The 13139-nt window shown below is 32.7% G+C and overlaps 1 protein-coding gene across 1 annotated transcript; it reads left to right on the forward strand.

Annotated features, from left to right (window-relative positions):
- Nucleotides 1-6844: 6844 nt before the first annotated feature.
- Nucleotides 6845-12035, forward strand: LOC128242116 (uncharacterized). Its single transcript, XM_052959156.1, has 5 exons — nucleotides 6845-7751; nucleotides 7985-8137; nucleotides 8595-8713; nucleotides 9036-9111; nucleotides 9446-12035. Exons 1-5 carry the CDS (start codon nucleotides 7022-7024, stop codon nucleotides 10018-10020), a joined length of 1653 nt encoding a protein of 550 aa, XP_052815116.1. The 5' UTR covers nucleotides 6845-7021; the 3' UTR covers nucleotides 10021-12035.
- Nucleotides 12036-13139: the final 1104 nt, after the last annotated feature.

Genomic DNA, 13139 nt, shown 5'->3' on the forward strand with positions numbered 1-13139 from the left:
GTCAAAAAGATTATTATGAAGATATTTGAAAATAATGTCTCCATAATATTCTTTATGATATATTATTTAAATAGATATAAACTGTATTTCTTCATAATTAAAAGGAACTTTTGAACAATGTAATATTATTATCAGATTTATTCAAAGAAACTTCACGTAATTAATGTATTTTAAGACAAATTATCAAACACCAACATCAAAGAATAGTAATAGAAAGAACCATCATAAAAATAATTATATAATGCTACATATGAAACATGCATTCTAACACATAACAGAAAGGAAAGATCAATTTCATGTAAACGTTTTAGCCTGTACACAGTGTTTATTATACCAATAGAGACTGTCTTCATGGAGGAGATTAAACATTGTTAAACAGATATACAAGTTTAAGTATAATTGTGGGTTGTCCTAAATGCCTTGTTTTTTTTACATTTTACTTGGTTTCTTAAAACGGAAATGCCCTTTAAATTTGTTTTTATATATTTATCTTTTATTTGTTCCTTCTCCCCGACTTTACAAACTAGTACGCTTATTTTTTTATCTTTTGCTATAGTACGCATCTTATTTCTCCTTGCATTTTGCTTTACATTGATTACATTTGTTAAATCTGTATTAAATTATCATATTATGTTCACTTGACAGAGCTGCCTTCTCGTTGAGCATATACATATATATACGTCTTGTTGCTGTATATATTTAGTATATACACATACTGCATATATTAACATACATCTGGAAACTACACAAGAGAGTTTTTAGTATAACCATGTTTCATTGGCACTGTAAAATGTTAATTTTTATACAATGAAACTTGACTTATAGGTCAAGTGGTTCAATCTTTATAGAGAGGTTTTGGGATAAAGGGCTGGTTTTGGGGTAGACACAGGCTGATTTACTGTTTACAGTACAACACATAATGGATCAAAATCACATTTATGGTAGAAGGAAACAATAAGCACATTTTGATACATCAAATGCATTGATATGGTTAAAGTTACTATGTTGATTGCATGTTTTTCATGTCCTAAGTTGTGTGTGAAGAAACCAACTATAGATATAAGAAAATCATTTAATGAAGAAATAAATCCATACATATATCAATATAATTATATTAGGTCTCATACTTGTCAATCTCACAACGCTCTTCTTTTTTTAAGGTACGCTGCATGACAATCGCAACTTTCGGTACATCAAGGGATTTAACTGTATTATATAAGCACGATAGAATTTCGAACACATTATTATATTGTCTAGGCTTTCAAACTTATAAAATGAAAACACTGTTATATTGATATTAAGATTATAAATGCCATACCTGCCCCAATTAAGAACAACGCTTTATAATAACGAGTTGTAATGTTACAAGTTAACAGAAATGACGTCCGTTTCTGGTGCCCTGCATGTTATAATCAATCAGGTTTATGTATGTTTATGTAATTACAAAAGCTCGAACGAACCCGATCCAAGTCTGTTGGCATGGAACAAAAATTTGCCGCAATGATAATGCTTTCATGCATTTTGATATAAAACTCCAGAGTTTAATGGCTACCGATAGTAAATATGTCGGTGATAATGTTTCTCGTAACGTATGCATCAACGTATTCCCATCTGTCATTACAAGATGCGTTTCAACCCTTATTTCTTACAGAAACTGCTTAAAAATTTTAATGGCTACTTCAAGATTGTTCGATATTTTAATCTTGAACACAGAATAAAGCATGGAACGCTAGTTCAACCCGGTAAGCATTCAGTCATTCTTTGCCTTTAAATATGTTTTAGATTTTCAGTTATGGTTATTACACAAACACGTGTCAGTATATATACGATTCTTTGTTCATGTTGTGTTACAAGTCTTCAAATCGTAATTTCCACTGCCATTTTGAACACATGCATCAAAAAATAACACCTTTGCATACAATTATTACATTATGAACTACATAGACATCACAAAACAACAGACAGAGCATGATATTGGAATAGAAAACGAAAATATGGTGATACGGATATTTCAGTACGGTTAACTGTATTGTTTCTTCTGAATATGGAAAAGGAAATTAATAGGTATACTCTAAATGCTTTAAGAAATGCAAAATACATCTTGTTCAGGCTAACATTACGTGTTTGAAGCCCAGCAAAGGGCAACAGAGTCGTTCTATATAAGAAATTGATCATTTATATTCACATTTTGCTACTATTAATCACTTAAAAATGATGATTTTGGCATGCCAATTGTCTTTTTCAGTGAATTCCAAATATTTTAAAGAAAGACAATTATGTTTTTTGGTTAAAGTCGTTGTCGCAGCGACTGCTAGGAATGGGCTAAGAGTAAATTGGTATTGGTATTAAACTGTTATTTGTATAATAAACTTTTGAACTCCACGGACACCCACTGAATGTTTTATATTATAGAGGATTAAATTTCCCTAAGTAACCTGATTATTTCCCTGAATAGCCTTAGAATAAGACTGAGTTTTACACAAATCACATACTACTAGGAACAGGCGCATCAATATTGTGCGCGGGGAGGCACTTACAGAGTACATCACAAATCACATAATACTAGGAACAGGCGCATCAATATTGTGCGCGGGGAGGCAAAACTTACAGAGTACATCACAGGTCATACATCTGTCTCCTTCTTATTTGTCATGCATATTTGTTTTAAACTTTTTATATTAGATGTCATTTCAAAACAAAAAGTCTGCAAAACACCACCAGCGGCGACCAAGATAACCTGCCATTATCATGTTTTATTACCACCAACATTCATTTATGATACATATTAAAATTGAAATATTTTGTATTGTTCTCAACCGTTGTTATGTTCGAAACAGATATCGACTATGTTGCAATAAATTCAAAAAGTACAAATGACCTTTATAACTTTATGATACACTTAAAACTACGGGGAAAAGTTTAGAATTCCGTCCGGGATATCGCCTGTGAGTGTGTTGATCTGAAACGCGATTCTCGATTGTACGATGATAAAATTGCGAGATCACGAAATTATGATAAGGAAAACGCGACTTTTTGATAATACTAACAGCGACAGTACAATAACAAAAACGCGAAAATACGACAGTATGATAGAACGATCATGATAATGCGATATTCTATCGCGTTTTCACCAGGGTAATATCGCATTTTCACCATCATTATATTGTGATTACGCGTTTTTATTATGGTAGTACCGTACTGTCGCGCTATAAGTATTGCACTGTCACGTTATAAGCATCGCAATTTCGCGTTATAAGTATCGTACTGTCGCGTTACCATAGCATCATTGTAAATTGTAAAAACGAAATGTTGACCAATCTAATACCATGTATTGGCATAATTATGATGTATTATTATACTGACAATGGTAAGTCGATATCGTTCCCACATTTAGAGCACAACGAGCCGTATGAAGGATAAGCGATCATTGATAACCCTTTGTTTTAGGGAACCTGTCTACGGCAAATAAAACGCATTTCACACCTAATTTACACAGAGATACTATTAAGAAACGACTTCCCAAGTAGTATTTGGACTATCTTTCAAAAGATGAGCTTAATAACACTAATCTTACCTATTTTTGTTGCACATAAAAAGTAATATGAGCTTTTTCGTCCAGAGAAAAGTTGCGCTGTTGACATAACAATCGTCTACTTCGTGTCTGATTTCGGCTTATTCTTGATTTTGCCGTTTTGACCATTTAATTTCCTTCATACGATTTGACGGGTAGAAAACACACATCGTGAAAACACGAACTTACCTTTATCAGATTGTAACAATGTAAAAATGCTGGAAATGAGCCAGCTTGAAATATAACAAAATAACACATTAATAATGTAACACTAAAATCAATGTTTTTCTTGTTAATAATACATTTACAAACTTGTTACTTCATGAATAAGATAGGTTTGTCGAGTGCAAAATGTTTTTTTAAAATGCCATGAAGGTTTAATGATAATATCTCCGCAACGTCTATATCAATGAAGACAATTATCCCGATTAAAACGTGTTTTTGACAGCCACTGAATATGATTGAGTTGTCTCAATGTGAGCTTCTGATATTCACTTTTGAAATGAGTTGACATTCGAAAATTAGACTTTCGTGATAAGTCCTACTTTTAGGCAGTTGCCATAATCAGAAATATAAACTAGATTATAAAATAAAACATATTTTTTTTGTTTTACCATCCTTTGTATTCTTCATCTGTTTCGTTCTAAAATACTTTACTCTATTCAAGAACAAAGGAAATTAAAACCTTTTACGGGAACGTGCATCTGTTTTGATTGTTGTTTTTATAGTGAATATTTTCTTAACTTTTTTGCATTCCACGCTGCAGTGAAAATAGGAAATAAGAAAATAGATTGCAATGGCTTTCTGGAAAACAACAGAACGAAAAGGTATTTAATATTTATTTAATCAAAAGTTAATACAAATATTTCTTGTACGAACGTTCCTGGAAATGATACTTGATGTGACATTTATCGTAAAGTGTTTGTATTTCAATTCTCAGTTGAAAGAGAGTCATAAAGTTGTTTTGTAACATATTTAATCTTCGAAAGGACTTTTATATCAGCTTTGTGTTTGGTAAACCAAAATGTATGCCAGATAAAGCGCTTATTCCAGTACATTGGAGTCGATCCTGAACAATGAACAACATTCGAACTAGGTATGAGAGTCGTATAATTCTGAAGAGCCGCCACATAAATTTCTTCATGAAAACATAAAACGTATCTTTGTTTTAGAGACTTTAAATCTAATTTTTAGAAAAGCAATTGATACCAACTCCAATGCAAATACCTTCGCATGTTGAAACTTTGTTGAATCACGCAAAAATCAAACGCGAAATGTCAAACCGACATACACAATTGAACTACAAACAATAAAACTAACACGTTGTCTACCACAATCGCTTTCGGTTCCTCTTGGGATCACTCAGCGTAACACAATATAAGTTCACGGGTGGTTTAAACCGGATAACGTGTTCTCTCCCCTGGTCTATATCTAATGTCAACATTTAACGCATACGCTTATGAAGCGTTTGTCCGGATGTTATTAGATGTGACTGAAGATGTTCTTACACATAAGTATCAAACACAACTTCATATAACATATATCACTTGTCAATAATAAATATACAATCGATGCAACAAATGTCGACTCCTCCTCCTAGGTATAATAACGTTTTGTATGAACAAGCAATATATGTAATTTCAAATTGTATAATGAATGCTTCAATAGCTATTGAACGAAATTATTCAGCGCAATGAGAAACGAAACATGTATTAACAAACATTGTAAGCATAAATTTTCATGGCTAAAATATGGCGGCGATATACGTGTGGGCTTTTTATCTCTTGGCAATGGCTTATTAACTCGATTCTTAGACTCGGTAAGTCGAGGCAACGACTTGTTATCTCGTTCCCACGAGGTACTGTTTTCGTTCTGTAGTCTTCGCATATCATGGAAATACCTAAGGCTAGCAAAACCTGTTTGGAGCCAAAAACGAAAACAGAAACTGCTCGATATCAGAGACAACCTCTATTCGTGACTTGTAACGATACAACTCTGAATAATTATTACGGCTACACTTCCGAGTATAATTAATCGGCAATGTTTTGTTTCATGCTTTTTGGAATGGCAATAAAGAAATACCATAGTTACTTAAGTATGATGCCGGCTCGACTGATGAGAAAATACTTAAAATGACTTAAGAACTAAGCTGTTATTGTTATATGAACTGATGAACTTTACAGGCAATCAATGTATAAACATGTGTTTCGCAATAAGGTGGATAAGTATTTCCGTATGGTACCCGATAAGATGGATGGGAACGCGATTTTGATCATTGTGGCGCTAACGTGAATAACGAGAAAAAGCGAGAATCAAATCGCGCACTCTTTTCCCCTTGATGTTTCATGGTATTTTCGAGCTTAAAACTTAGTTATTTGTTGTCAACATAAAAAAACACGTCAATTTCAGCAATAAACCCTCTGCTAACACTATTTATTAACGTTTAGTTGATCATAACCTTTTAACGTGTGTTTAATTTACCGAAAGAGTTGGTCAGCTGTTCGGCTTTTGGACTTTGGTAACTACGTCTGTATGACGGTAAGGTGCAAACATTTCTGGTCGATGATGTGAGACGTTTTTGAAATAAAAACAGTATTATTTTATTTTTTTGAAACGAAAGAACATTGATCAGAATATGCTTGATCATGAAATGGTTGTTTATAACCGATATTTGTTCACATTCTGACAAACAACGCAGTAACCGAGACACCGTTTCCCAGTTATCACGAGGAACATCCGGTGTTAAACTTCAACGTTTCTGGGTTCAAATTGTGGAATTACAAGTGGTAAGTGCAAATAAAATGTTATTTAATCATTTATTGATTATGTTTAATCAGTATAACACAATCTGTAAGCTTGATAATGCAATTTGACAGTACTTTCACATGGCAATCAAAGTGATTGACAAAACCCGGAAGTGAATTCTGCGACACCTATTGGAAAATATTTTTTGTTGTTAGCAACCGATAATGACCGCCAAGGTTAAATGTTAAATAAACTATGAGTCAGTTCACGTTGTCACAGGCCTCGACGGTACCTTATGATATAGAATATATTCAAAATGATGATCCAGATTTTGCAAATGAACTACTTAAACTTGACAATCTTTATTTCAATGAACTTGTGCAGTCATCTCAAAGTCAAAATATAAAAGATTCAGATGAAAGGTCAATTTTATCATGTTTTATAAATAATGATGATTCTGATTGTGAAATAAACAATGAACAAGAGTCTGATTGTGAACATGATGTTTCTGAAACTAGTTTCAACGATGATGTACTTACTCTGTCAAATGATTATGATGGTACTTCAAGACCTGAAGATGTCAAGGAGATTCATAATGTAAACAAACTGCGAGCAGAAACATGTGGATGTAAAGGATTATATAATGGGAAACCATGCTCATCAGTAGTTGATTTTGAAAAACTGTTAGCTTACAGACAAAACTGCATGGACCTTTCAAATGATGAAAGAGAACTTGTTATTAAGAGTCTTTTGCTTGCCCATAGAGTTACCACTGGCAACATATTGTCCAATAAGAAATCACAAAAGACCCGTGTGAAACCATCGCAGATGTATTATTTTATGGGACACAAAATCTGTAAAACCACATTTATTTTTGCACATGCAACATCTTACTGCAGTTTGCAAAGAATGGCAAAATCACTGGATTCTGAGGGGATAAAGCCCAGAATTCATGGGAATAAGCACAAGGCCCCAGCTAACGCCCTTAGCTTTACAGACCGAAGCAGGTTGAAAACCTTTATTGAAAATTATGCAACAGACAATGCTTTGCCATTGCCAGGTCGGCTCCCTCATTGCCCAAATCAGACTGTTCTTTTATTGCCATCTGATGTTAACATTTCTGAAATTCATGAAATATATCAGGAAAGTGCTGTTGAGACTGGCTATAGACAAGTGTGTCTTAAAACATTTCGAAACATTTGGAATGAACTTTGCCCTCACATAGCCTTGGCAAAGCCAACGACAGACCTTTGTTTTAAATGCCAAAAATTTGGTGTAAAATTGGGAAAGTCGGGTCAGCTAAGTGATGAAGATAAAAATGAACTTGTAAGTGAGTACGAGGCTCATCTAAGCACTGCAAAAAAACAAAGAGAGCAGTACAAGGAGTTAACTGCTGCAAGCAAAGATGTTCATAGCAGTGAAATTCTTTCACAAGGTTAGAGCCATTCCAAAACCAAAATAAGATTTATATGTTAATATATTGATCAAAAATATTTGTTCTGAGTACACTTGTCTGTGCCACAATTAATTATTATTTACCCTAACATTTTCTGATACAGTGTATATTACTATCATTTGAAAGTTACTGAATAGCGGTCGGATCACCTGTTTTCATAAATTACAATACTATTTGATTTTTTTTAAATGCTATAATTATTGTCTTTAAAGGTGCTGAACCATGTAGCCAAGATGTGCACTACCACTACTCATGGGACTTTGCCCAGCAAGTTCACTATCCACATCATGCACAACAAGTTGGGCCGATATATTTCGCCACCCCACGAAAGTGTCAAGTGTTTGGCATGTGCGCCGAAGGTTCAGGTAAATTTTTATGGTTAGATGTCACTTGGAATTAAACAAGGAGTAACAGAATAAGACAGTTAAAACTAACTGAAGTAATACATAGTTTACAAATAATTTATTTTTCACAGTTTTTCCGTATTTTACCATTAAGAAAGATTACTAGGTATACCTAGTAGAATTCATTTTTATGCGTGATTGGCTTGTCGATGTTATCACGTGATATTACCAAGTTGGGTATGTAGCTTAAATGTTCCAAAGGTTTAGAGTAAGCCTTCGTAGCACAGTGAATACAACACTGGACTGCAATTTTGGCAACTACGGATCGAACATTAACATTTTGGTATTTTTCTTTCAATTTTGATATCAAAAAGTAAAACATTTTATTAAATAATTGTCCTGAGATTCATTACAGAAAAAACATTTTTTGATGCCAATCTGGTGTAAAGTCCCTTTAACAATTAATATTTATTAACAGGAAAGCAGACATTTTATCTTGTGGACGAGGCCGAATTGCCAGGGAAAGGAAGCGACAGTGTCGTGAGCATGGCCCACCACTACTTTCAGCACTTTGGCGTTGGTGAAAAACATGCTGAGGTATTTAGTGCTTCAAAACGATTACCCATTAAAATTATCTATAGAATAAATATGGATTAAAGGTTCTATCAGCCTATGCAAAGTTCATCCTTATTGCTGAGAAGAGATTATGATAATCAATAGTGAATATAATAGATGATGAAACTTAACATATATTACACCATGAAACACATTCTTACTCAGATGTTTTTCCATTTCACATTCGATGCTTGATAACAATTGGATATTTAGTTTCAACTATGGCTTATGAAATGTGTCCCTCATTGTAACATTGTACTGCATAAAGCTCAAATATGAAAAAAGATTGTATTAAATTTTCCAGGTTCATTTTGATAATGCCGTTGGCCAAAACAAGAACCACACTGTGCTTTGGTATGCCATGTGGCGTGTTATGACAGGTCAGTTTTCTAATCTGTTAATAATTGTTCGTCTGTTTTTTAAGGACTTGTGCATTGAGCTGTCTTTTGAAATCAATCACATCATTGATACCTGCAAGCAGTGCTCTAATTTAATAGAATGCTGAACTGGATTAAGTTAAAGCATAGTTGGCAGTAATTTTATATAAGGGATATGTTATAACTAAATAAACATATATGTAAACACTCCATTATTGTAAGATTTATATGTCTTGAAAATTTTATTATACCATAGCTAAAATAATATCCTTAGTTTTTTTTTTTTGAATATAGATACGTTTTATTTACACTGAACAGATCTTCCTACAATTTTCAGGACTGCATGAGAGTGTAACACTAAACACTATGTTGGCTGGGCACACCAAATTTGCTCCTGACTGTCACTTCGGCATCTGGAAGGTCAAGTGGCGATGCTGTAATGCCGAGAATCTTCAAGAAATTGCCCACACAGTATCCGCCTCTTCAAAGTCTGGCCACAACATCCCACAGCTGGTTAATGACCCTCAGCAGCCAGTGACATTTCACAGTTGGAAATCATTCCTAAATACGTATTTCAAAACTCTAAAGAATATCACCAAATACCACCATTTCCATGTATCAAAACAGAAACCAGGAGTTGTAGTTTGCAAAGAGTTTGTAGATTCATCAGAAAGTGAATTTAATCTTTTGAGGATGAATCCAGAATGTGGTATTTTGCCTGAACTAAAGCACGCACCGTGCCTAGATGCTGCACGTCAATGGTACCTTCACGATTCTATAGGTCCATTCTTTAGATCTGAGTCATCAAGATCTGCAGTATGCCCTAAACCAACTATGGGGAAAGTCAAAGTTGATATTGGCAAAAATGACACACCGAAAGGCAGTAAACGCAAACATAGCCTTCTGTGTTAATTTAATGTGGACTGGTTAAATGTAGTGCTGCATAGATATGTTTGTCAAACCAGCCAGGAAGTATACTTATGTCATAAATGGCATTTTAAGCAAGTGTAATAAATTGTAACATGACATCATAATAATGAATAGTGTTGAAAATGTGAACTCTTTGTAGTATCGATGTGTTTAGGACTTTAAATACTCACATTAGTAGGTTTGATATGAATATGAGAGGAAATGAAAAATAACTTATTGGGATTGTTTACTTAGATTGTTATAGGCTTGCAAAGTCCCTTTATATTAGTTGGACAGAAAACACTTCTTTAATCAACTTTGTATTGAACAACTTGAGAAATATCCTCTACATCTAAAGACTAGCGCAATTAAGTTATATGTATCTCTGCCATTTGAAGCAGGAGAAAGAATATTTGCTTTTTTGTTGCATTGCATTGTGGAAGTGTTTTTTATTACAAAATCATTGCAAACTACAACTCTGTTTTTTTGCAAATGAAAGAGAATGTGCAGATTTTTCCTTAATCACTTGCTAGGCCTTTAGCATTAATTACCGAAATGTGACTTGACAATTTAAGAAGATGCATTTTTTAGAATTAATACTTCAGTTGAAAATGACATCTCAATGAATTAAGTATTGTCATTTACTCATTTGTTGATGAAATGTTGATTGTAGATCAAATGTTTGTGGCAAATGTGAAAAAATGATCAAAAAATGGCATTATCACATGTAACCATAGCAACAGACTGTTGTTTCCATAGTTCTTTTTGTCATTTTGTACATAAATGAGCAATGTGTACTCTTTGTCTCTATGAATTAGTTAATGTGTTAGCTATAACATACAGTAAAGTTAGTATTTCGACATTGATAGTGCATTTAAAGTAAGAACATTTTTAATGGACATTGTTTTCAAACTGTTTATCAATGTGTAACAGAATGATCCATATCTTTTGATTTCTTTGTACAAAAATGACTTAAACTTAAGGTTTTTATATCTTACACACTTGGTATCATTTAGATGCCAAGAACTTAAAAGGCATTGTAAATTAGGAACACATCTTTTTGTGGCAGACTTCAAAAATGATTGGAATTAGCATTTTCATTAGTAACCATAGCAACAGATTTTTGCTTTGACCGTTGTGGCCAATTTCTATGTCATTATGGACATTAGCAATGTGTACTTGCTATTTTAATTTTGAAGTTTATGTAACACTAGTAAAGATAAGTTAAAAATTTAAATATCTTGACATGGATATTGTATTCAAAATTAGAACAGTTTTGTTCAAATTGTTTTTTAGCGCTGTGTTTCAAAATGTTTCATATGTTTTTTTGAACTTTTGTGAAATTTAACTTGAAACTGCAGTTTTAATTTCTGAAAATACTTAGTATCATAAAGAAGTCAATAACTATAAATAATTTAACTAAGATATAATTCTTTGTTATGCAGACTTTCAAAAATGATTGGTAATAGCATTTTCATAAGTAACCATAGCAACTGAATTTTGCTATGACGTTTGTTGTAAGTTTCTTTATCACTATGGACATTAGCGATGTATACTTGTTATTTTCCTTTTGCAGTTTATGTGATTCAAGTAAAGATACATAGTTTTATATTTTAATATTTTGACTTTAATACTTCATTCAAAATAAGAACAGATTTAGCCAACATTTAGTTCAAATTGTGTTTAATCCCTCTTTTACAAAATGTTCTATATCCATTGGTTTTTTTAATATTTGACTTGCAACTTCAGATTTTATTTCTGCAATTGCTTGGTATCATAAAAAAGTCAATTACTTAAAACACAACTTTATGAATAACATTATTTTTTGGTAAACATGTAGAAAATGAGTGAAAATGGCTTTATCAATAGTTACCATAGCAACCAAATGCAGTTTTGAACTTTTTATTAACTTTTGTAATCAAACAATGAGTGCTTATTGTTTCTATGCTAAAACTTATATGTTACATGTAAATAGTCCTTGACATGATATTAATGTGACATGGATATTTCATTCTAAATAAACATATTAGACCATACATTTTGTTCATTTCAATTTCTACACCCGTGTTACGAAAAGTACTATATTTTTTTAGGTTTTGTGAATTTTGTCTTGAAACTTTGGATTTTTGTTCTAGAAATACTTGGCATCATAAAGGTAACAATATCTCAAAATGTCATTTTTGGGCCAGAATGATCATATTCCCATTCCCATCCACATATATATATATATATATATATAAAAGAATAGCCAAGACGAAACCGTAAATATATTTTTACGTACATATTTCTATAGTAGAGAGAAAGAAACAGTAAAGACTTATACCATTTTCGTATGGTTTGGCAATCATGATTAAAACTAATGACAGAGCGTGTAACTAAACGTATAACGCGACAACAAAAAGAAAAAGTTATTATATGGTTTTCGATGAAATATGGAGATTTATTAGTGCAATGGCAGCAGTGTAAATATCAATTTGATATCTGCACTGCAAAAAAAATGAGTGTAAATATCAACTTGAAGAACTACATCTTCAATCCATTGCAGTAACTTCCCATTGATCGAAACATTACACGTTGATTTTTAATCTGTGGGAGAAATGTAGATGCTTATCACTTGGCTAATACTGTTTTAAGTAATTAGCATGAGTTTAGACTCAGCAATTTAAAGAAGTGTAACAGAAGGATGAAGAGATCGTTATTAGAATTTGGTTGATTAGTTTATGTCCGCACAATAATGTAGATTTATGTTTAATATGCAGTTGACTGCATTGCAGAACTTGGTCTATGTATACGGTAATTCAATGGTAATTTGTTATTCAAAAATACGATAGATTAATTCCAATATTTCTTAAAAACACGAAATTTGCAGTAATGAATTATACGGAAAGTGATCAAAGCGTTTTTCTTTTTTTCAGTTTGAAAATAATATGCATCATGATTTTAATATACCGGGTCCTCTAGTGGTAGAGCACGAATCACCGACGTCCTGTTTTGGTCCATTTGCATTGTCATGAGTATCTAGTATAATGCTGACGTAAATTTAACGCAGGCCCTATCATGAATAATGACATCTCGGTATCCGGTTCAATGTAACTGATGATATACATTTATATGATTTGTTT

Source organism: Mya arenaria, chromosome 8 (genome assembly GCF_026914265.1).
Source record: "Mya arenaria isolate MELC-2E11 chromosome 8, ASM2691426v1".
Lineage (NCBI taxonomy): Eukaryota > Metazoa > Mollusca > Bivalvia > Myida > Myidae > Mya > Mya arenaria.

Bases quoted from the DNA above. Each gene is read 5' to 3' on its own strand.
- LOC128242116 (XM_052959156.1), top strand. From the start codon at position 7,022: ATGGACCTTTCAAATGATGAAAGAGAACTTGTTATTAAGAGTCTTTTG. The intron at 8,138-8,594 runs GTAAATTTTTAT...ATTTATTAACAG, and splicing joins CATGTGCGCCGAAGGTTCAG to GAAAGCAGACATTTTATCTT. The intron at 9,112-9,445 runs GTCAGTTTTCTA...TACAATTTTCAG, and splicing joins CATGTGGCGTGTTATGACAG to GACTGCATGAGAGTGTAACA.